Here is a 21,849-nt window from a genome sequence, read left to right as displayed (position 1 = left end):
CTTTATTGACTTCATGTGCCGGCTGTGCCTACATGTACCAGGATGCATTGCGCCAACGTCTGACAAATGGACAAAATGAACTTGCAAATCATTCTTACAACCTAAACCAAACAAATACAACCGTATACCTTTTTTGAATTCAAGTTTCTCTTTCACACCGAACTAAGACCGGGTTGATTTGCCTTGTTAACGCATCATTAAACACACAGCATTCAACCTGGACAGAAACAAAAATAAACTTGCCAAACACATCGTGGTTAGACTTTCCATTGTTCCAACAATCAGCAACTCTGGTTTGGTTGAAATGAATCCTTCATTCACAGAGTAAGATGAGAAAATATGTCGTCTGTATAGTGGGGATAGTGTTATCCCCGCGTGACAAATATGTCCTTGACCTTAGTTGTCTTTTCCAGTTTATCTTCGGGATCCTGATTAAGTTCTGTGACGCCCCTCTATCCAAGTGTGGAGGAGAACCTTCACTTAACAGCAACGACTCTTTATCTGGAACGTCGTTGGCGACACAATCCCACAAAAACTGCCCACGTTTACGTTCGCTACAGCAGAATGATTCCGCGCAGCAGCTGCAGCCTCGAGCTGCAATGGCAGAAAACAAATGTTGCTGCAACCGCTGTTGCCCGCCGGGGGGTTGCAAGTGTAAATCGCAGCCACTTCGTTGTTTTCCCGTAGGTGGCGACATTGAAATGTCTGCATCTGCTGGTCCGAATGGCTGCCTACTTGTCCTATGTGTGTCACTTTGCACGTGTATAACTGGTCTGATAACGGAACAGCTCCCCCTTGTGGACAGTGTGCAAACCTGCCAAATGGGAATTCGTGAGTTTGCGACTGAAGGCCTTTACGCACCAGTGTGACGAATAAATGACACGAAAATGCGGAAAAACTTACCTGCGAATAATTTCTGTCTAGGGCTTTTATTGTGAAAGGTAAGAACAGAAGGTGTGGATCTGGTATGCTAAGGTTGAAAGGCATAATACAGTTAGCCTTGTTGTTTGGGACTATGAAGCCTCCGCGTTTTATTATAAATGCAAATAAAGTCATTAACCAATCACATGGTGTGGACCGCACCATATGATTGGTTAATGACTTTATTTGCTGTGCAAAAGCTCGGAAAAATCACTCGTTCCGAAAAATAATTGTGAAGCTTTTTTTGCTACATATTTGTGTTTTGTGTGAAAGAAGGCAACTCATGACAAAAACTACATTTTAAGAAATATTGTGACACGCCAATTAAATAACGCCCCCGGTGTGTAAAGGCCTTGGAAAAACAAGCCAGTTTACACGGTGAATTTAATTTAAAACTGCACAGGACACCTGGAATTTCACATTAACTCTAATGAGTTTTGCTGCATTTTAATATTTTACAATATAATTACCATATTGTAATGAGGCCCACACTTTTGATTTGTCTCAAATGCGTTAAAACAAAAATATTCTCACCCTTAGTTATTTAATGAACACACTGATATAATATTAATAGTAGTATGACATATTAATAGTGTGTTATTAGGATGTGGTATTACAGAAGTATAACATATTTATTTGTATTTTCTGGTTGCTGGTGTCACTTGTACTTTACAAGTGGTTCATCTGTACAGTAGGTGGGGTTATAGCTGACAACACCTTTTTGTATTTTTTACTCTTAACATATTGTGCTCAGTAGCCTAAACACGAAACAACGGTTTCGTGGACCCCTCGGCTCCCTCTCAAATGTCCCCTGGAGCTCCCCGAGCACCGAGTTTCGGACTCTCCAGTAGGTCATACGAGGGGAATGGACCGTTTTGTGGTTTGGAAAAGAAGAAGAAGGAGGAGGAGGAGGAAGAGGAGGAGGAGGAGGAGGAGGAGGAAGAGAGCGGAGGGAGCAGGTCTGCTTGGGCGGGGTTTCCCCTCTTATTTCTGCACAGAACGAGGAGCGGCGCGGTCGAGGACGGACCGTCTCCGGCTGTGTGTGGGAATGGCGCTGTGTAGTCGAGACGGTGCATTTCTTCAGCTTTACGACACATATATGTACATTTTCTTGTGTCTTTTTTTTTTCGCTCATGCTCTTTCGTTTTTCGTCTCCCGTCTGGCATTGTTGACCACGCACTGGCTGAGGTAGTAGTTTGTGCTGTTGGTTGGGTTGTGACACTGCCCGCTATGGAGATGACTGCGCAAGCTACTGCCTTGCTAGTGCTGGTGCCTCCACTTCAGCCGAGGACGGAGGAAAAGAGAAAAAGCAGCCCAGCTCCCTACGCTGTTTTACGGTCTGAACAGGTAATGCACGCCGCTGTTGTTGCAGCTAGTGTTACATTTAAACGCTGTAATGTACTGCTTTTAAGCTGGAAATAGGTCGTGCTTGCATTGTTGCGTTTTGAGATCTGTATCGTGTGTTTCGTCCAATAAAACGGAGAATGATTGTGGAGGAGGAAGAAAAATCACTTTTTGTATGCAGTTTTAATTTGACGGTGTGATATTTGACTCACTGGCATGCATTTGATTTTAAGTGGTACCATAATGCCTTCTTTTTTTGTGTGCAGGATGGAGCAGAGAACGTGCATGTATTAGCAGGGTATCCGACATGCAAGTTTATGTAATCTGTATGCACATTTTTTTTTTTTTTTTTTTTTTTTTTTTTAAATGCACGAGGAAGTCGACATCTTGTATGGATTTGCATTTCCACCACCTCGGGCGGAGTGGGCTGTGTAGAAAGCATGTAGGTCAACGGCACTGTCGCTGTGACGTGGCTCCCGCTGCCCACAGAGGTATCCCACAATACATCTGCTCTGATGCACACAAGCTGGCTTCGTGGCTCCCCCCCCCCAACGTCCTTTGTTGATAATGCTGCATACCACCAGACACTGGAGCAGATATCGCGTGCTCGTGCTCCCCCCCACCCCCCCCTGCACCTGAACGCCTCATCTATGCAGGGCAGAGCTCAGCCATAAATCCGTGCAGGGCTGTTGGCACTGCCCTAGTAATAATCTGATTATTATGCTAAATCTGGATGGTGTGTATTTGAACTCCGTGGTGTGCGCAGACAGGCGCACCACATGACCCCACCCCCCCCCACAGGGGTTTTAGCAGCAGCGTCCTCACAGAGGTCTGCGAGTGCAGCGCCTATGTGGGTCATGCGTTGAGGGTTAACCTTTTGAAATCCTCCCCTCTGCGGCCCAACAGCATCTGGTTGCTCTGTATCACAGAGCATGGGCAGCCAGGGGTCTCGTGATGGTGGGGTGTGGGGGGTGGAGACCGGAATGAGTAATGAGCTTTGATTGGCTGCTGGAGCCAGGCAGCCCGGGTTGATGAAACCGTTGGGGAGGGGGGGGCTGCAGGCTGCAGTCTTGACTTCAGAGTCAGACCCCCACAGCCCAGAAGAGAGCTCTCTGCTCGCTCGATGACTGACTGACTGAAGATTGAATCCAGCGTTTGACCTCCAGAGAAGACACCCGATGAATTATTTATGAGTTCACACTTGATAGTGTGTTAGGCATGAGTTATGAATCTTGGGCCACAGCTCTGCCCACTAGCATCTGTGCTGATATCAAACAATAAATTCTACTCCACACGGAGGTTGGAAAGCAGTGCTTGTCTTTCGCAGAAGAAGCACACACACACACACACACACACACACACACACACACTCACGAGACTTGTGGTTATTGTCAACCCTGTTGAGTAGCTGTCCTACAGGTCTGCATCGCATGTATTCAAATAAGAGTCTGTCTCGTTTAAGAAATGCATGTAATCCGGCCTCCAAAACATCATTTATCAAACCCTGTCTGTAAAGAGAGCCGGTCTGTGGGCCAGTAAGCAGCTCCGAGGCGGCCCTCGTCCTCATCCATCTTGTGTCAGAGCTCTCATTTGAACCGGGGCCGCAGATAAATCATACTTCAGGCAGCCGAAGCCCTAAAGCGGTTAATTCGAGCCCCCTGTGGAAAAATGCCCTCTCAGACGGTTATCACAGCTGCACCGCTGAAGCAGCCGCACCCTCGTCCGGACTGGACGGTCGAGCCTCTAATACCTCCTCACGCGCTGCCTCTGTAATCCAACATGCTGGAGCGGGATTAGTTCCTAAAACATATTTAGTTGATTAAATGATGAGTTGATCATTAGAAAATAATTTGCCAACAATTTCACAGTAATAGTCAGTGACAGTGAAAATTGCTTATTTCAATATCCTAGAGGACGTGGTGAGTCAGACATTACATGTCTTGTTTTATCCGACCAGCAGTTAAAAACCCCAAATTTATTCAAGTAATTATAATGTATTTTTAAAAAGCAGCAAAATAGTACATTTCTGTAAGCTCCAAATGTTCGCCGTGTGGAGTCGTCATCTTGGGCTCCGAGAACATTTAAAAAAATGTTTTTTAAATGTTTTCAATCATTTTTGATTAAAAGTCAAATAAATGAGTTTTTCTAAATGTTTTGACATTTTATATCCCAAGTGAGTCATCGATTTGTAAAATAGAGCTGAAACGACTAAGTGGTTGACGGGAAATTATCTGGCAAATAATTTGATTTATTTTTTTTTAAGCAAAAATGTGATGGTTCCAGCATCTCAAATGTGAAGATTTGCTTTTATCTTTTTTTTTTTTTTACTACACATTAAATTGAATATCTTTTAAGTTCTGAACAATTAGTCAGACCAAAAATTTGTGAGAAAAATCCATGAAGAAAAAGCTAAAAAACGATGTAAAGAATAGTATCTTTTTAATAATAGGAGGCTCGAAGGCTGTGGCCTACAGCAGCGCCTCACCTTTCCAGCACAAGAGATGAGTATCTCGCTGCAAGCCCACTCAGCATCTCCCTCAGATCCATCCACGGGGGGGGGGCAGTGCTGTAACCTTGGAAAAACCAGCCGCCCACAGGAATGACTGTGTCATCATTGCCGTCATGCAATCTGGACCACACACACACACACGTGTGGAGAGTAGGAGTGGGGTGCCTGATCAGAGCTGGCCGGACTGGAGGAGGATGCAGCGCTGGCCTGTGAGGACCAGATGGCCCCTTCAGCTCCTGCAGAGGAACCCAGGAGTGTGAGACTCCCACGACAGCACTTTATGACCGTCTTTAGTATGTAAATGCGTCCACAGATGTACGTTTGTGTGACACAATCACACTCTTCCTGAATAGGAGATCAAGCCAGTTATAAAAAGTGATTGTTTACAATTGTTGTAGACATGGGTGGTCCATAAACCTTTCCTGGCTCTCTGCTCTGTTGTCCCTCAGAGCATTAACTTTCCAGCCTCTTGTCTTTTTTGCTTACTAATTTCAATAAAAAGTCAAAATATTATTAAGAAAAAGTCAGTAGGGAGAAGAATAAACTAAAGGTAGGTAATATAAATGGGAAAGGCCTCAGAATCGTGTTTATTGTTCTCATATTCAGTCATACCTGCACATATTAAGTTGTATTGTGCAGCCGTGTCTCTTAATTGGTCTCACTGCTCACCGATACTACTCAGATGTGTGTGGACTACTTGAAAGTTAATCTCCTTAACTTCCCCAGCATAAAAAAGTAAGGTTTTTTTATCTACGCTTCGGCTGTCCTTGTCCCAGTTTTATGTGCCTTGATGTGTGGTTTGTGTTGAGTTACAAAATGCTTTGCGAGGAGTAAGAGAAACAAAAGGATCTTCCACTAGGTCTTCTATAACAGAAGACATGTTGACATATCAAAGCACAGGTGTGAATGTTTAAATGAATGCCGGCTGAACTCCATATAGCTGCTTCACTGCCACAGCTTTCTGGGACTCTTGAATATCACCAGAGCCATCGTTAATGTGCAACGACCTCAGCTTTTCTTACTGTGACGAGTCAAAGATGTCTGCTGCGAAAAAGCAAACAAAACAGGAATCCTGCTGTTTCACACAAAACCTTTGTGTTCGGCATATCATGCAAGTTGTCTGGTGCCAACAAAAAAAAAAAAAAAATCAGGTTTCCTTTTACTACTCGCCACCCATAGACACACTGTTTCATGATACCTCCATCGTGTCATGACCTCTGAAAGCTTTATCCTGTGATTTCATTGACATCTTTGATCTCAGGTATTTGGTATCACAAAGGTATTGCACTTAAAGTTTCACCAAAAAAAAAAAAAAAAAAAAATCACACTTGTCTCTGTCAGCACTGTTGTCTGTCAGCACTGTTGCCGTCGTTTGCACTGTTAGCACCGTTAGCTGCTAGCCGCTGGCTCAGCCGTCTCCATGTTGAGAGCCATGGCGCTCGATATATACGCTCCGATACGCTATCGTGTACGGAACCTTTAAGTGAGACGTTGAAACGGGGACGCACATCTTATGCACTTCTCAAGTCGCCTTTCATCACCGTGTGTGTGCTTCAGTGTCCGATTACGCCACCCACCCCCCCCCCCCCCCCACACACACACACACACACACACACACACACACACACACACAGCAGCCTCCACCATGAAATCCTGTGTCAGGCTATTCTGCGAGCTGATACCCTTCATCATGTAGCGGCGGGGCTTACTTGACACAGTTTGTCAGTGGTGATGGTCGTATTCTACACAGTTGCTTAAGTCTAAAAGGGAGTTTGCCCCCTTCAACCCTGGCACTCACAATTCCTCCAGAATTTCCTTTCAGACCTACATTCCCTTTTGGAATTGACCGTCAAATGTGATTATACAGGATTTAAATAAATCAAAGTAGCAGTTTAACACAGTGCAGGCAGGCCGTGACTTTGGTTTTAGGAATTTAGAACATTTGTATCCATGAAAGCTTAAATACTATTTAGTCCAATTGCCGTTGTTGGGCCAGGATCCATCTTGCATCTGTTTTTTTTTTTCTGTCTACTATACAGTGAGTGCACTATACTTTCTCAATAACACAGCAGAGTAATGTGGAAAAAAAGGTAAAGTTTTTTTTAATAGAGCAGAAAAATGAGCATTTAAACCATTTTTTACACTGTTCCCTGGTTTCCAAAACAGTGCAAATTACGTCTTTTGTTTCAGTAAGATGTACATCACTTACAGCAAAAGAAAGAAGTTTCCACTGAAAACATTATTTACATTTTTACATTTAAATTAAGTCACTCTGTTCCATGTTTCACCAGCTTCAGCCACACACACACACACACACACACACACACACACACACACACACACACACACACACACCAGTTACGATTGTATATTTGCCACAATTAGTAGAAGCTGAAAAGTACAACTAAACAAACTCAAATGTGGAAAACCAATGAATCAGGGAACAATATTGATTGTAGACATATGTGTTGTACATTTAATTGTCTGCACAGATAGTGTTCGTCATACCTGCTTTAAAATGACACATTCAAAATCAGAGCAATTCTCTTCAGAGGCCCCTTATATTCCTAAGAATGGGTTTATCTTTATAGGGACAATATATCCAACTGTTACTGAGAAAAGGTAAACATGAGTGCATGACAAAGGGGCTTTTGAGCATAATATGTATACAAATATATATATATTTCGTACACTATACCCCCACAGTTCCCTGTGAGCATTTCTTTCCTTCAGTGCTTTTTTTTTTTTTTTTTACAAATCGTGCCGATCCAGGAGCAAATCATGACTGAATGATGGCACACGAAGCAGCCGCTGATGCACCTGATGTAGCATTAAAGACAGCCACTCGAAGAGGACAACGGGTAATACAAATAAGAGGAAGTAAATGATGAGGTAGATGGCCGACGGAGAATGAGTGCAACAGAAAGACTTCTTTTGTGTTTCCACCTTCAAACTGAATTGATGTAAAAGCTAAAGGCTACATTTAATGCTGTGATGAGAGCAGGGTCTCGTAGCTCCTCCTTCATAAATGTGTTTCTTCATTTTTTTCCAAAGGAATTGTTTTTTTTTTTTTTAAAGTAGCGAGTACTGAATTGCAATACGAGGCGTGCAAATGAATACAAATGTGCAGCATCAGGAAAAACAGCTGACATACTATCTATAGAAGGCTTTCACGTTTTTTCTTTTGGACAACAGACTCACAACTGCAGATGACTGAACGCGGCTAATTTAACAGCTCTACATGGAACAGAGGAGGTGTGATTCATATATGCAGGACATCAGTCTTCAGGTTAGTGGGGTTTTTTTTTTTTGGGGGGGGGGGGTGGGTTTACACTGTACAGGTGTTTATTCAAACACACTTATCAAATGCCTAACCTTGGAGTATTTACATTTTCACATTTATAAATAATTGTGCATTGGTTAGTAACTGCAATCCTGAGATGCACATCACCATCTCATCCATGAGTCTATGCTCTCAACCTTCTAGGCATCGCCCCGCAACAAGGTTCATGATGGCTTACTCTGGATTGGGGAAAAAAAATCGGAATCTTCAACAGCTCTTTTTACGTTTCTTTACTATAAAAAAAAAAAAAGTACCAGACAAAACGAGATCACCCTAATTGAGAATGATCATTGGGAAAACAGCCTGGACAAAAAAAAAAAAGAAAAATCCCATTTCTGACCAGAGACATTTGGATCCCTCAGCAGAGGAGGAAGTCCACACTAGAGCACTTTAAAAAGAGACCAAGGGGGGAGGGGAACTGCGGAGGTCAAGGAGGGGGTTACGTTTCGGTTGGTGGTCGTATATTTTCGTAGCTCTGCTAGTTCTGCTTGTTGCCGTACATGAGGGGAATGATGTAGACGGAGATGTCGTCTCCAGAGCCCAGTCTGTCGTTGGATATCCTCCAGCCCCGATCCTTCAGCACCCCCCGTGCTCTCATTACCAGGTCTTGGGCTGCCATTGTGTACCTGCCATAACAAAAGTGATAAATGATTAAGGCGTAGTCATAGCATGGTGATAAACAATAAGATAAATGGTCTAATCTGATTATAATTAAGCACAGTATTTAACTAAGTACATCTGAAAGCAGACAAACGGTGAACTTTGCTATAAACTAAGCTCACAGGAGAAGAGGAGTCAGAGCGCCTCCTCAACAGTCTTCTACGCTTTTCCCTAACATTAGAGAAATTGCTTTATCTAAATGTTTGGAAATTTGCATAATTACAACAAGATAACAGTGTTCATCCTCTCCAAATAAGACCGGGGTGAGAGGAAGTTCAGCCCCGGCTGGCGGCTGCAGCTGTGTGATGAGCGAACGTGCCTGTGCTGGTCGTCGGGGTCGCAGTTTGCCAGGAAACAAGTGACCGCTTCAGCCACTTCCTGGTTAGAGAGCACGTCCCACAGACCGTCGGTTCCCAGCACCAGAACGTCATCAGCTCCATGCTCGCACTGCGCCAAAGGGTAGACTTTGACCTGGAGGCGAAGAGGGGGGGAAGCAAGGGATGAGAGACGCTTGGTGTCTAGGAATCATTTGGACCCGTTATATGAATTTTCTATGAAGTTGGTGAGATAAGAGATTATTGCTTAATTTACGCAAAGAACAAGAAAAAAACCACTTTGACTTAGGAGTGTACAAGAGCATTGCACAAGAGGAAATATTATAAAATAGAATATCTGAATCTATTGTACTAGTTTTAACGTGGGATTTTATTTTGATGCATTTGCAGCCACTATGTCACCCGTTTGTTTGCATGTCTGTGGATCTTTTTTTTAACCTTCTTTTCAACGTTGATTATGGCCCCGTTCCATTTAGATTGAGCAGGGCCCTGGTGTTGTGCATGCCGGCTCAGTGGAATGACTGTGACACGTTAAATAAATTGGCCGGGACTATAATCAGTTTTATTAATTACACCTGTTTACTCCGCATTGACGGCAAAGTGGCTGCTGTGAAAAAGGGCCCTATTACGGTTCCAGGAATATGATGGTAATGATTGTAAATGAGACAAATTCTACCTTGAATGTTCAGATTACTCTATGATTATTTTTTCTTTTTCACTAAGGCCTATGGCCTCTAAGGCCTCATGGTATCTAGTCATTCAGATAGTTTTAGTATAATTGTCCAGGTTTTGTGATATTTGCTTTCTGCCTAACCAGAATTTAATGCAAGCTGTTCTATATGCTAATCTTTATAGTATACTGTTTTTCAGTTTGTATTAAAGGCATTAACATACTTAACCAAAATGATAGTCGGACTTCAGTCAAACTGTAACTTTAGAAAGAGTTAATTGGAGTGTTGCTGTTTCACAACCATCCACAACTTATTTACTCCTTGTTTTCACTTTACACACTTACGTTTAGCAGGTACGGTTCCACTTATTGGTTTCACGTGTTAGCATACTAACATTTGCTATTTATCACTAAACAAGTACAGCTAGAGTGTGATGTGGATTCAAGTTTTGGACAGATTAAAATCACCAAAAGCACGAGGACTCATCATCCTGGAAAACTTGAATGCTCAAATAGTTGTTATATTTCAGTCTGGACAAAGGGCCTTTACCTAGAGTCCCGCCGCTAGCATGACTCAAAAGTAGACAGCAATATCAATCAGTGTCCCCGTTATCTGGGATAATCCAGACCTCACTGTCACTATGTTTTATTGGAGATTAATTATTTGGGAGGAAGTAGTTTGAATGGAAACTGTCCACAGCAAGATGTGTGGATTATTCAGAGAAACGGGTATGCTAATATTGTTTTTTTATCACAAATAATACAACGTAGGGAGAAAAAAAAAGTTTTATGACACGTCTTTCTCTATATACTCTGAGATAGCAAGCTATTAGTTTGGTTGCTTCAAGTTATTCCTTGGCTACTGTGGGGGATTACCGTGCGCCTTAAATTCACGGCAGCACCACCAGCATTACTGCAGAGGCTACTGCTAAAAGCGCACAGCATGACCACAGGGAGTCAGAATGACCTCCACGTGGATCACGAGCCTCCACGTTGTGGAAAAACCTTGTGATTTAGGTTAACCTTTGCAAGACACAAAAAAGGACTGAGGCGGTTCTTAGAATCGATTTCAAAAGCAATAAATTATCTCGAAAAAGGAGGAGCTCAAAATCAGACACGTTGAGCATTTGATCTCTGCACCGCTGAATGCCAATATTCACTCTCATGATCTGATGACATTTCTTCCCGCATTTAACATCCAGCGGGACCTTCAATGCTCAGGTTTTGACATGTTTTACATACACTAATAATCTGAAACAATAGTGACTACAAGCATCTGCAAAATAAAAAAAAAATAAAAAAGGCTGAACTATGACTGAACTCATAGGGCAATGAATTAAAGATCAAGAGAATTCGTGCGGTGGACACTGTGAAGGAAAGGAGTCATTTGAGAGCGGCGGCTGCTGGGGAATGTTAATGTGCATGTTGACCACGTAGTTCACGGTGTGGCCTGTTAATGGCCAACGGCAGTTTAACACCGTGACCTCTGCGCTCTAATGTGATCAGGAGGCCGAAGAAATGATGTGAAATAAAATGAAAGATCCACCTCACTGTCAGCACAACGTGATGATGTGAATTGTTGTCCAACGTGTGGGTTTAGGAGCAGAAATGTAAATTTAACAATTATATAAGTGAAGTTCTGCCCTCCAGTTCATCCTCACTTTACTTAAAAAAAAAAAAAGAACTTTGAAACTTTGCTTTTTGGACATTGAACAATCCGCAGGAACAAATCCAGATGAGGAGGCATATGGTTCTCCAAACGCGTCACAAGGCGAGAGTGTTGTGTTCTTCCACCTTTTTTTTTTGTAAGCAAAAAGTATCTTGTCTAGAAGATCGATACAGTTCATTTCAAACAGTGGAAATAAAGGAATTCACTAACGGAAGTGACTGTTTGCTTGTTTTGACAACCGACCTTTTGGTAGTAACACTCTTTATGTTATATAGAAAGGATAATGTGAACGAGTCATTTCGCTTTGTAGGACATAATGGAAGCACAAAATCCACTCCTACCTCTGGGCAGCAGGACAGGAAGGGCTTAATGTAGATGTTAGAGTCGTGCACTTTGAGATTGTGGTCCCCCAGACCTCTGGTGACCCCGATGGTCGCCAACACACGGGCCTGCAAGAGATCAGAGGCATGTAAAGCTTGCGGGACACTTTTGAGTTTATTAGAACTATGATTTTGTCTTTGATGATTTTTTGGGATATTTTGATGGCCGTCATTTCCGTCGGTTACGATAACATCATACTTTCTGAGTGATTTCTGAGGTGTGGGGACATGTTGTCGTCACTATAATAAACTCAAACAGCTCAAGAAACAGGCAGGTTTCAGAAGTATACGTCTGTCACTGTGAAGAAAGATGGTTTTGACTAAGAGCATATATACAGACTGCACCTGGGTTGAGGTTAAGACTTAGTTCATTAAAACACAATATGGCTTCAGTGAACCCTCTGTGAGCCTTTTGCATTCATGCCTGATGATTGTAAAGAATAACCTGCATGACACGTCCCTAGCGGCATTACACTGACAGACACGGGCTGCTTCCAGTGGGAATCTTTATCTGGATGGATGAGCAGCATTTAGGCAGATAAACACAAGGTCATCGTCAGCATCTTCCGGTTTCATGAGTGCCTAACGATCGTTCCCCGAGCCCCAGACGCCATCAAACTCATTTGTAAGCTGTGCGAGACTCCTTTTTGATTCCTACTGGTCGGCGCAGGTCGCCACCGCCGCCTCTAAAAATGGCAGCTTGGCGAAAGGGCTGAGGGAACTGGGCTAATTGAAACTACTGTGCAGCTCATGAGACAGGGCAGCGCATAAGGCCCGGGGATAGGAGTACGAGGGCGAGTGAGGCCTGGTAGGACTGGGCCTGGATCAGTAGAGGCAGAGAGAAGGAGACAAGAGTGAAGGGAGAGCGTTTCAAAGCTCCTCCGGCGGAGAAGGGGAAATATCCTGGGATTAATTGTTGAGCATTGGGGCCCAGCAGGCTTTGAAGTGCTCTGGCGTTCCTCGGCCTCGCACAAAGCCCCCTCGCTTTATCTAGCCATCCATCTCCGTGTCTCACTTCAAAGGGAGAGGGACGCGACGTGGGCACGGCCAACTGTGCAGGGCTAAACCCGAATGTGGTTGCAGGCGGAGAGCACTGCGGTGCGACATCTGCCCCTGTCCTCAGTCAAACATAAATCTACTGTCTGCCTGTGTTAAATAGAAAACTGGAGAAGGCCACCGTGATCATCATGCTTCCTCTCTGACCTTTTCAATGCAACAAGGACATGAAGCTGCACACCACCACATGTGCAGCATCACGGAGGGGGAAATGTCACCAACAGTGTGCCGAGCTTGACCTTTTCTTTTGTGGTACGTGTCGCTACACTAAAGAGATTCTCCTGCAAGTCAGTGCTTAAGCGACGTTCTATTCCAATTAACATAAGTCCCTTTTTTTTTTGGGGGGGGGGGGGGGGGGGGGGGGGGGGACGGACATTTTTCATCTTGCTTTCATCACATCTAACGGGTGGCTCCAGCGGGAGTCCCACCTTTTGACTCTCAGCTGTGTTAGTGCTTCACAGCTTCACCTGCTGAGGGACATAAAAGCACAAAGTCCATTAGAGCGGAGGTATTCTCTGTGCCATGTTGGTGCAGGACGTGAATCGTTGTGGAAAAAGAGGCCTTCCACTGGCTGGCTCCTCCACACACACACACACACACACACACACACACACACACACACACACACACACACACACACACACACACACACACACACACACACACACACACACACACACACACACACACACACAGGCGAGGCGCACAAGTCTGTGGGAATAACTCTGTCAGCAAGCGGCAGCCGAGCACTTCTTACCTTCTTCCCTTCGCCGTAGATCAGGGGAAACTTTAGGTCATCGTCCTCGATGGTTTTATACGCCCTGCGCAGAGGAGAGAGAGGACACTTTAATGGGTTTTTGGTTTACGGCAGGCAGCGCACACGTGCCCTGGAGATACTGCCCCCCGTAGGCCCCGCTGCCGAGCCGACTGGCACAGAGAGAAAGAGTATTGCTAGGAGGGAAAAGAGAGACGGTGAGGGAGGGGGGGGGGGGGAGAATCCACCCAGACATCACACAGAGCCTTAGCATATTTTAGCATAGTTTTTTTCTTTCAAACCGATCTTGTAAAAGTCTCCCTAGCGACAAATACAGAGACGTCTATGCATGTATGAGACACTCTTGGTTTACTGTTGGAATTTCTAAGACTGCATGTGTGCGTGTGTGTGTGTGTGTGTGTGTGTGTGTGTGTGTGTGTGTGTGTGTGTGTGTGTGTGTGAAGGTCTGGATGTAAAGCAGCTAAATGATGCAAGAGTATCCACGTTTACATTCCCCTGCTCTCTGAGCAGTGTTTAAACTTCCCCATCTGATGAATAATTTACCGTCTTCAGATTGGGACCAGACAGAGCTGCAGTACAAGGAAAAAGACGGTATAATGCTGTATGTATTCGTGCCAGGTCTTAATTAAGATACACTTCCCCCTCCTATTACTGTAGCTCAGAAACTTGCAGTGAAGAAACCCAGCACTCTTGCTCATAGCTAGTATAGTTTTACTTCAGAGGAGCAGCTGTGTTACTATAAAGTACCAGAAACATTGCAAATTTGAGCCAATTTCCAGAAGAGCTGCCAGCGCAAAGTTTTCCATTCACAACTCCCGCTAGAAAAATCTGGCCTCCTCACCTGGATCGAATAACATTTAGAAATACAGGTTATTCTTTATTATTTCATACTGGAGGAAACGAAAGAAGCAATATCGCACAAATGTTTTGAAGTAAATTTGTAATGCTTTTGATGTTAAACAAATAAAGAAACAACAGCTATCTATCTGAGAAGCTGATTAAAATAAACCTAAGGTCTTCTTTGCATCATGTGAGCCCCACACACCTCATCCAATGTATTTCAGCTGCTGTGAAGCAGATTAGCAAGGACCTGGATGCTTTTTACATTACTGCTGGTTCCACTCAGAGAGACCATATGTTTCCACCTTAGGGGAGCGCTATACTGCTGCACTCAGCACTTTTTTCTTTTCTTTTTTTTTAACAGTGTGCAGAGCGAGGACTATCGCGGCGAACGCAGCCCACAAACACAGTAATACAGTTTGCAGGCCTGAGACTCTCCAGAGCGGTGAGCCGTAGAAGAGTTTCCTCACTAATGTTTGCAATATTCATGGTGTGGAAAAACCTCTAAAACAGCAGTTTGATGATGCAAAACCTGAACTGAGCATTGAAACCGGTGCAGGTCTCGCCCTGTATTTAACAAAAGGAAGGTAAACAACCTTTTCTCCTGCCATATCACTTCAAAACGTCTTTCATTTGAGTATTTCACCTTCAAGAAGTGAAGTCTCCTAAAAAAAGCTAGACGCACTCTTTATGTCATTATTTCAAAAGAGGTCTTGGTTGAAATCCCCCAGAGCGTGCTGGCGGGGGACAGTCTCCCTCTGGAGACTCGTGTTTACAGCCAATCCATCCTGTCAGACCTGAGATAACGAGTGTGTGACAGAAGGAGAGGGACACACATTAATCCTGTTATGATACCTGCTTCCCGCTCTGAGACACGGAGTCCAAAAAAACGGCAAGGAGAGTCGCTCAAGGGGCCGCACTGTTTGACCACAACACTGAGCGCTTTCACATCCGAGGGCTGTTTGGTCGCCTGATACGTTGCAGAGTGTGAAAGAGAGAGACTGAGAGAGAGAGAGAGAGAGAGAGAGAGAGAGAGTGGGGGATGGGAGAGGGAAGAGAGGGATGCAGGGACGGGGGTTGTATCATTCTCTCTGCAGGTGACGAGAGACGGGCAGGAGCGGAGTGATGTCACCTCCGCTCGGCGCAAAGAGGGCTGCCAGAGAAACATTAGCGGCGTGTGCTCAGCGTCCCGATCTGCACGCGTGCAGTGCATCTCGAAAATGGCAGAGAGAGACACACACACACACACACACACACACACACACACACACACACACACACACACACACACACACACACACGTCGACAGACTTTGAAGTGACATTGCGCAGGGCCTGTGCCGGATGGATCGGACAAATTGACAGCTGGGTTCAGATAAACATTCTGCATTCTGGCCAACCTTGATGGGCTTTTTTTTTTTTTGCTTTTTTCTTCTTTTTTTTTTTGTAAGATTGAGTGGTGCTTTCAGGAGCAAAGCGAGGCCAGAGTTAATGACAGTGATCCAACGAGTCTCCAAATAGCATCAGTCATATCGGTGCGAAAGCATAATGGGAGGAGAAGGGAAAAAGAGCGGGAGGAGCAGGAGACATTCATTGTCTACAGGAGTTGGGCGTGTGCACCAAAGAGAGACAGCTTGAGCGCCGTGCATTGGCATTTATAACTGCCCTCCTATGAGGCCTAAACCCCCCCCCCCTTTTCCTCTCCTCTTCCTATCTCTATCTTTGCAGCTTACATTTCTCTCCGTCTCTCTAGCTCACCCTCCTCCCCACCTTTCCTCTGCCTGGCTGGCGTTGCCGTGGTGCGTGGACCACGTCGAAAACGCGGCCGACCGCTCAACATCCATCACTCCGTACATACAACGCCGCCCTCCATCCTGGACAGCGACCCGCCATTACAGCTCGCAAACGGCGGAAGCGTCCAACTGGCCGAGGGAGGGTGAGGCAAAGAAAGCGAGGGAGGAAGACAGAGAGAGGTGGGCTGCGTGGCCTGTATGCCTTCATTAGAGCGTGGCCTTGATCATCGATGCCTTTGAGGGAATTGGATGCTTGCGTACACCCACACACACACACACACACACACACACACACACACACACGCAGCATGTGGGCACATTGGCTGCACACACTGATGGGAGAGTGTACCAGAGAGCTGCAGAGGCATGAAAAGAGAAAGATCCTTTGTACCTATAGAGCGTCTGAACTGCACCTATACAAGATGACACAATTATGTCACACCCACGCACATCAGAGCAAAGCGCCCCGCCGGCTGACAGGGTACTAATTTAAGACCCAGACTTAGACCGGGTGATACGAGCAGAGCTGGGTTATGGGTAGAACCTGATTAAAAATACATCACAGGCCGTCTGCGCTGCTGAGACGGTACGCAGGCGGCAGGCTGAGAGTCCTGGGCCCGAAAAAGGAACACAGCCACTGAGTGACCTACATCTGCTGAACCGAGCGAACACACATTCTGTTCATCTCTCCTCAGTCGCCTGCACCTACCACTCATACGTGTATGTACAACACATGTTCTACATGGGGTAGACATAATTAAAAAAACGTCAAGCATAAATAACTTTTTAAAATAACTTCATAACCAGAGCAAAAACCAGCGGTAGTACGTACTAAAGTGCAGGTACCCAAGTCCTGTGCTTAAAGCTACGGTAGGCAACGTGTTACAGGAACCTTTATTAGTTATATTTGTTGAAATTCTCTTTACATACCGACAGCAATCAATAAATAAAATGCTCTGACAAAAAAAGAAAAGAAAAAAACAAAACAAACACAGGACCAGTGTTCCTGTCCCAAACTTGTTGAGTTATTGCGATGCTACGTTCGTGACACGTTAACGTATTTTACAGACCATTTTTTAAGCCTAACCATGATGTTTTTCCTGAACCTAACTAAGTGGTTTTGTTGCTTAAACGAATGTTAAATTGTTTTTGCGGTGGTGGCACGTCATCTCACACATTTCGTGTCACCATCACGCAATGCGCCGTTATGAGGTTGTGGTCATTTCACATATTTCTTTGAGATCCCGTTGAACAATATGTGTTTAAATTCATTATTATATGTCGGCGTACATAATGAACATTTTTGGAAGGCCTCAAGGGTCGGGCTGTCAAATAAATGTAGTGGAGTAAAAAGCACAATATTGTATTGGAGTAGAAATAGCATGAAATCTACAAAGAGTATCTCAGATCCGTCTGCAAATATATTGAGTAAATACACTTTTTACAACTGTCTCTTACTACTGGGAGTACAATTTGGATGCAGGACCTACTTGTTATGGAGTATTTGTCATTGTGGTAAAGCGCCACACATTCAGGCACAGACAATTTGTGCTTTAAACTTATATCATAGAGCAGCCGATGATCATTGAACCTACAGTGGCCTCAGTAGCAGCGTGCGTAACCGAGGTCAACTTTCTACTTTGAAGAGAAAAATCCAGTTTACACTTCAAGCTGCATGTGCACTCTCTCCCTCCCTCAGTTTGTTGGCCCTTCAATTCCCTGGTCTCTTCCTTTCCTTTTTTCTTCTTCTTTCTTTTATCTCCCCTCCACATTTCCATTTGTACCTCAGTCCTCAATGTACTCGCTCTTTTCTTCCTTTCTGACACCGTTTTCCTCGACCTCTCCCACCTTTCTCACCCCTCTCTCCGCTCTAAAGATAAAGAGCTGTCCTTAATGTGCCCACACATTCCTTCTTACCTTCCTCTCACGCATAGAAGCAGAAATGTCAAGGCGACTGCATGGAGCTCCTTCTGACAGTGAAGCTTTGAATGGCTTTTATACACTGATGCACACTCAATAGGACGGGGAGATAGGCAATTTACATAAAGGGTACGTTATAGGAAATCACTCAAATGCAGATAAGATCACAAAGTCATGTTTCAGCAAGGCATAATTATATGAGGCTAGCAAGCAGAAATTACTTTGAAGTGTAAGGATGTAAAAAATTTAACCATATTTTTAACAATTGTGTTTTAGTGTGGTATCCTTTACAGTCACTTGTGCATCGCATTTGACGTTAAGGGATGAATTCAATCGGTAAATCAGTCAGAAATCAAGTCACGCACCATCCTGACATGGTGAAGTCACGGTACAGCATCCTCTTCCCGACCTCCTTCCTCTGGACTCTCCTCGGGAATTCCAGATGTGTAAACTCGTTCCCTAATAAGTGGGGCTGCATGTAGGCCTTTAGATACGGAAAGAACGGAGAAAAAAATAAATAAATAAAACAGAAAAAGAAGAAGATTGACATACCCTGGGGATAGGAAAAACAATTCCACAGTCTATTAAGCTAGCAAAGAGAGCAGGCAGTGTAAGAGACAGAGCGAAGCATAGCTGGTATATCTCAACGGGAGGGGAGGTCAGCTCTGCTAATGTCCCACAGCTGAGAAAGGCTCTTTCTTACCAGGAACTGCAGTCGCTGTCTCTCTGACTCCGGCGTGAACTCTGCTGACATGGGGATGACTTCCCCGGCCCGGATAATGATAGCTCTGAGGGAGAGGACCAGACGCAACAAATCTCTGTTTATTCAACCTGGGACACGGCTGCTGCTGCTGCTGCTGCTGCTGCTGCTGCTGCAGGGCACGGCGAGGTGAGCGACGGAGACAAGACGCTCGTGCGTGTGCGTCACTGCTAAAAGGCGCGCTCATTTTGTCCTCGCGAGCGTCTCACCTGCTGTCTCCAGCGTTCCCAACGTAGAGCTTCCCCAGCAAATACACGACCGCCAGAGCAGTGCAGCCGCCTGAGACGTTGTAGACCGCCTTCTCCTTCTCGATCTGCACATCCTGAGTACACACACACACACACACACACACACACACACACACACACACACACACACACACACACACACACACACACACACACACACACACACACACACACACACACACACAAATGAATACCGAGAGCACATAATCCAAACCCACCCTCTGCACATAATCATGTTTCTAATCATCACAGCCTTCAAAAACTTTTTTTTTTCTATCACGCAGCGCCACAAAGCATTTCAGCAAGAACCTGATACCGAGTAAAATATTACGCCGGTACTTAAAACCCACCGTGATGCTATTATTAATTATAGCACCGTAATGAATTCATTCATCAATAGCCAAAGGGATAGGAGAGAAAGTTTGGAGCGGCCGTTGGTCATTACACCGGTTAATTAGCCCAGATTCATTTGTTGCTAATTAAACCAAAAAAAAAATGATTAGAGAAAAAAAAAAAACATGCTACTGTATCAATTCATTAATTAGATGAATAATTAACCTGTCAGAAAATTAATCAAAATGCAAACATAAATTTCAACCAAGCTGCTTACACGTGGTTTGACCCTTTTTATTCTCTCCGTGGCTACTGTTGATGCTAACGGCTCCCGAGGGGCCTTTATTAATGGCAGAACAGAAGCAGGAAGTAATCCCGGAAAAATGCATGACCCCCTTCTGGCGCCTGCTCCTCCTCCTCCTCCTCCTCCTCCTCCTCCTCCTCCTCCTCCGCATCCCTCCGTCACTAACAACCATCAACAGATTGAGTTAGGATGTAAAATGCTGGCGAACACATTTGCAGCAAGGGCCATCCCTAGCCCGCTTTTCCCAAGAGGGATGTCACCCCCAACTAAAGCATGTCGCCTTCTGCTCCCTGCAGCAGACGACCTGTATCACATTACAGCTCTGTGAATGTGTGCAGTCAGGAGACAGCGGTGGATCGTGTGCATAAATATATATATGTGTGTGTTTGTGTCTGGCAGAAAAGACGGATGTCTGTGAGTCCAAGTGCGTGTAGACAGTTCTGCATAGAAAGCAATCATTTGCGGGACCAGATGTGTGTGTGTGTGTGTGTGTGTGTGTGTGTGTGTGTGTGTGTGTGTGTGTGTGTGTGCGTGTGTGTGTGTGTGTGTGTGTGTGTGTGTGTGACTTCATACGTTTGTGTGCTTTTCTGTGCTGACCGTTTTGTAAGAGACAGAATTGCCGTGTGTGTTTGGGTGCATGTGTGTGTTTTTGAAGGCCTGCACTCCATCTTCCTGTCCAGTTACAGAACAAACACACACACACACACACACACACACACACACACACCACTGTTGCTGCTGTGCATGTTTCTTAAAGAGGGAGGGGGCATGAAGGAGTGTGGAGAATGGTGTGTGTGTGTGTGTGTGTGTGTGTGTGTGTGTGTGTGTGTGTGTGTGTGTGTGTGTGTGTGTGTGTGTGTGTGTGTGTGTGTGTGTGTGTGTGCTTGAGTGGGTAAATAAATGTGTCCTTCATCCCAATTGAATTATGAATCCATAGCGAGCCATACATATTTATCCTTGCCGTGTGCAATACCTCTTGCTGCGGGCCAAGTCTTTAATAATGAAAATGTCTGCATAAACATCTACACCTTTCTCCTCCACACTTCCGCCAAGAGGAATCCAGTAGCGACTGAGCCAAACAACCCAAAGGCGGAGACAAAACGGTGTCTGCACTTCTCCAAATTAAACTCTTCATTGTGTCCTTGAAAGAAGAAAAACAAACGCCACGAGTGAGGACTGACGAATCAGGAAGGACCAAATTTCACACGAGTCCCATATGACATCATATGACCACATCATGCACTGCAACAAAAATAACTAGTCTATAGTTACCATAGACACACCTCATTATGTCCAATGGCTCATAGAAGATGTGAGTGAATGTTAAATAGCTTTTATAAACTATTTTATTCCACATATTGTCTTGAAGGCCACCATCTTCTTTCAATGTTCATCTTACTCGCCAAAGAAGAAGAGACGGTTCGACTGCATTGGCAAAACCGTACTACCTATGAGCTACAGGTCAGCCCTTCTCCATGCTGTTTTCTGTGTTATCCATTAGTGAGTGTGCAGTATAAAAGCCTAAAGCTATCGGTCCTAAAATCAGAGAAAGAAAACAGAGCAGAGAGCAACGGCAGAAAAGAAAAACAGCCGAACGTCAGGAAAAGATGGAAAACTCTGCTGACGGTAATTAACTGAATCAATCATTTTAACTGATAAATCAGTGGCACATCAGCTGTTTTTGAAGGGGCCAGAAGGACCTTTAGGCAAATTCCCCAGCTAATGCTCCTTTAATATCGAGCACAATAACACACAAATCCAATGGAAAAATCTCTCGGATGCCAACTTCCGGGATCATCCCTGCAGCACTCTATAACCTTACAAAGCAAAGAGTTGTTTGCTGCTTTATTAATGCTCTGAACAGGGAATAAAGCCCCTTTAAAATACAGCATGAAAACAAGGTAGGATGTAAATAGTTGAGAAAACAAGAACACAGATTGTGCCTTTAGTTTTTGGGATATTTAGTTTGATGCAAGTATCAGTTAGCGTC

The 21,849-nt window shown here is 44.5% G+C and overlaps 1 protein-coding gene across 1 annotated transcript in view; it reads right to left on the bottom strand.

Annotated features, from left to right (window-relative positions):
• Positions 1-6,848: 6,848 nt before the first annotated feature.
• ppm1h (protein phosphatase, Mg2+/Mn2+ dependent, 1H) overlaps positions 6,849-21,849 on the bottom strand; it is a 30,627-nt gene continuing 15,626 nt past the window's right edge. Inside the window, exons 4-10 of the mRNA XM_068722392.1 lie at positions 19,184-19,296; positions 18,918-19,002; positions 18,580-18,698; positions 13,645-13,708; positions 11,793-11,900; positions 9,097-9,248; positions 6,849-8,743 (exon numbers count right to left, since the gene is read on the bottom strand). Coding sequence (XP_068578493.1) covers positions 8,596-8,743; positions 9,097-9,248; positions 11,793-11,900; positions 13,645-13,708; positions 18,580-18,698; positions 18,918-19,002; positions 19,184-19,296 — 789 coding nt within the window. The 3' untranslated portion in view covers positions 6,849-8,595. The remainder of the gene's footprint in view (positions 8,744-9,096; positions 9,249-11,792; positions 11,901-13,644; positions 13,709-18,579; positions 18,699-18,917; positions 19,003-19,183; positions 19,297-21,849) is intronic.

Source organism: Cebidichthys violaceus, unplaced genomic scaffold (assembly GCF_023349555.1).
Source record: "Cebidichthys violaceus isolate CVI_PGR_0920_01 unplaced genomic scaffold, fCebVio1.0.p SCAF_3, whole genome shotgun sequence".
NCBI lineage: Eukaryota > Metazoa > Chordata > Actinopteri > Perciformes > Stichaeidae > Cebidichthys > Cebidichthys violaceus.
This window is presented reverse-complemented; position numbering and strand designations above follow the sequence as displayed.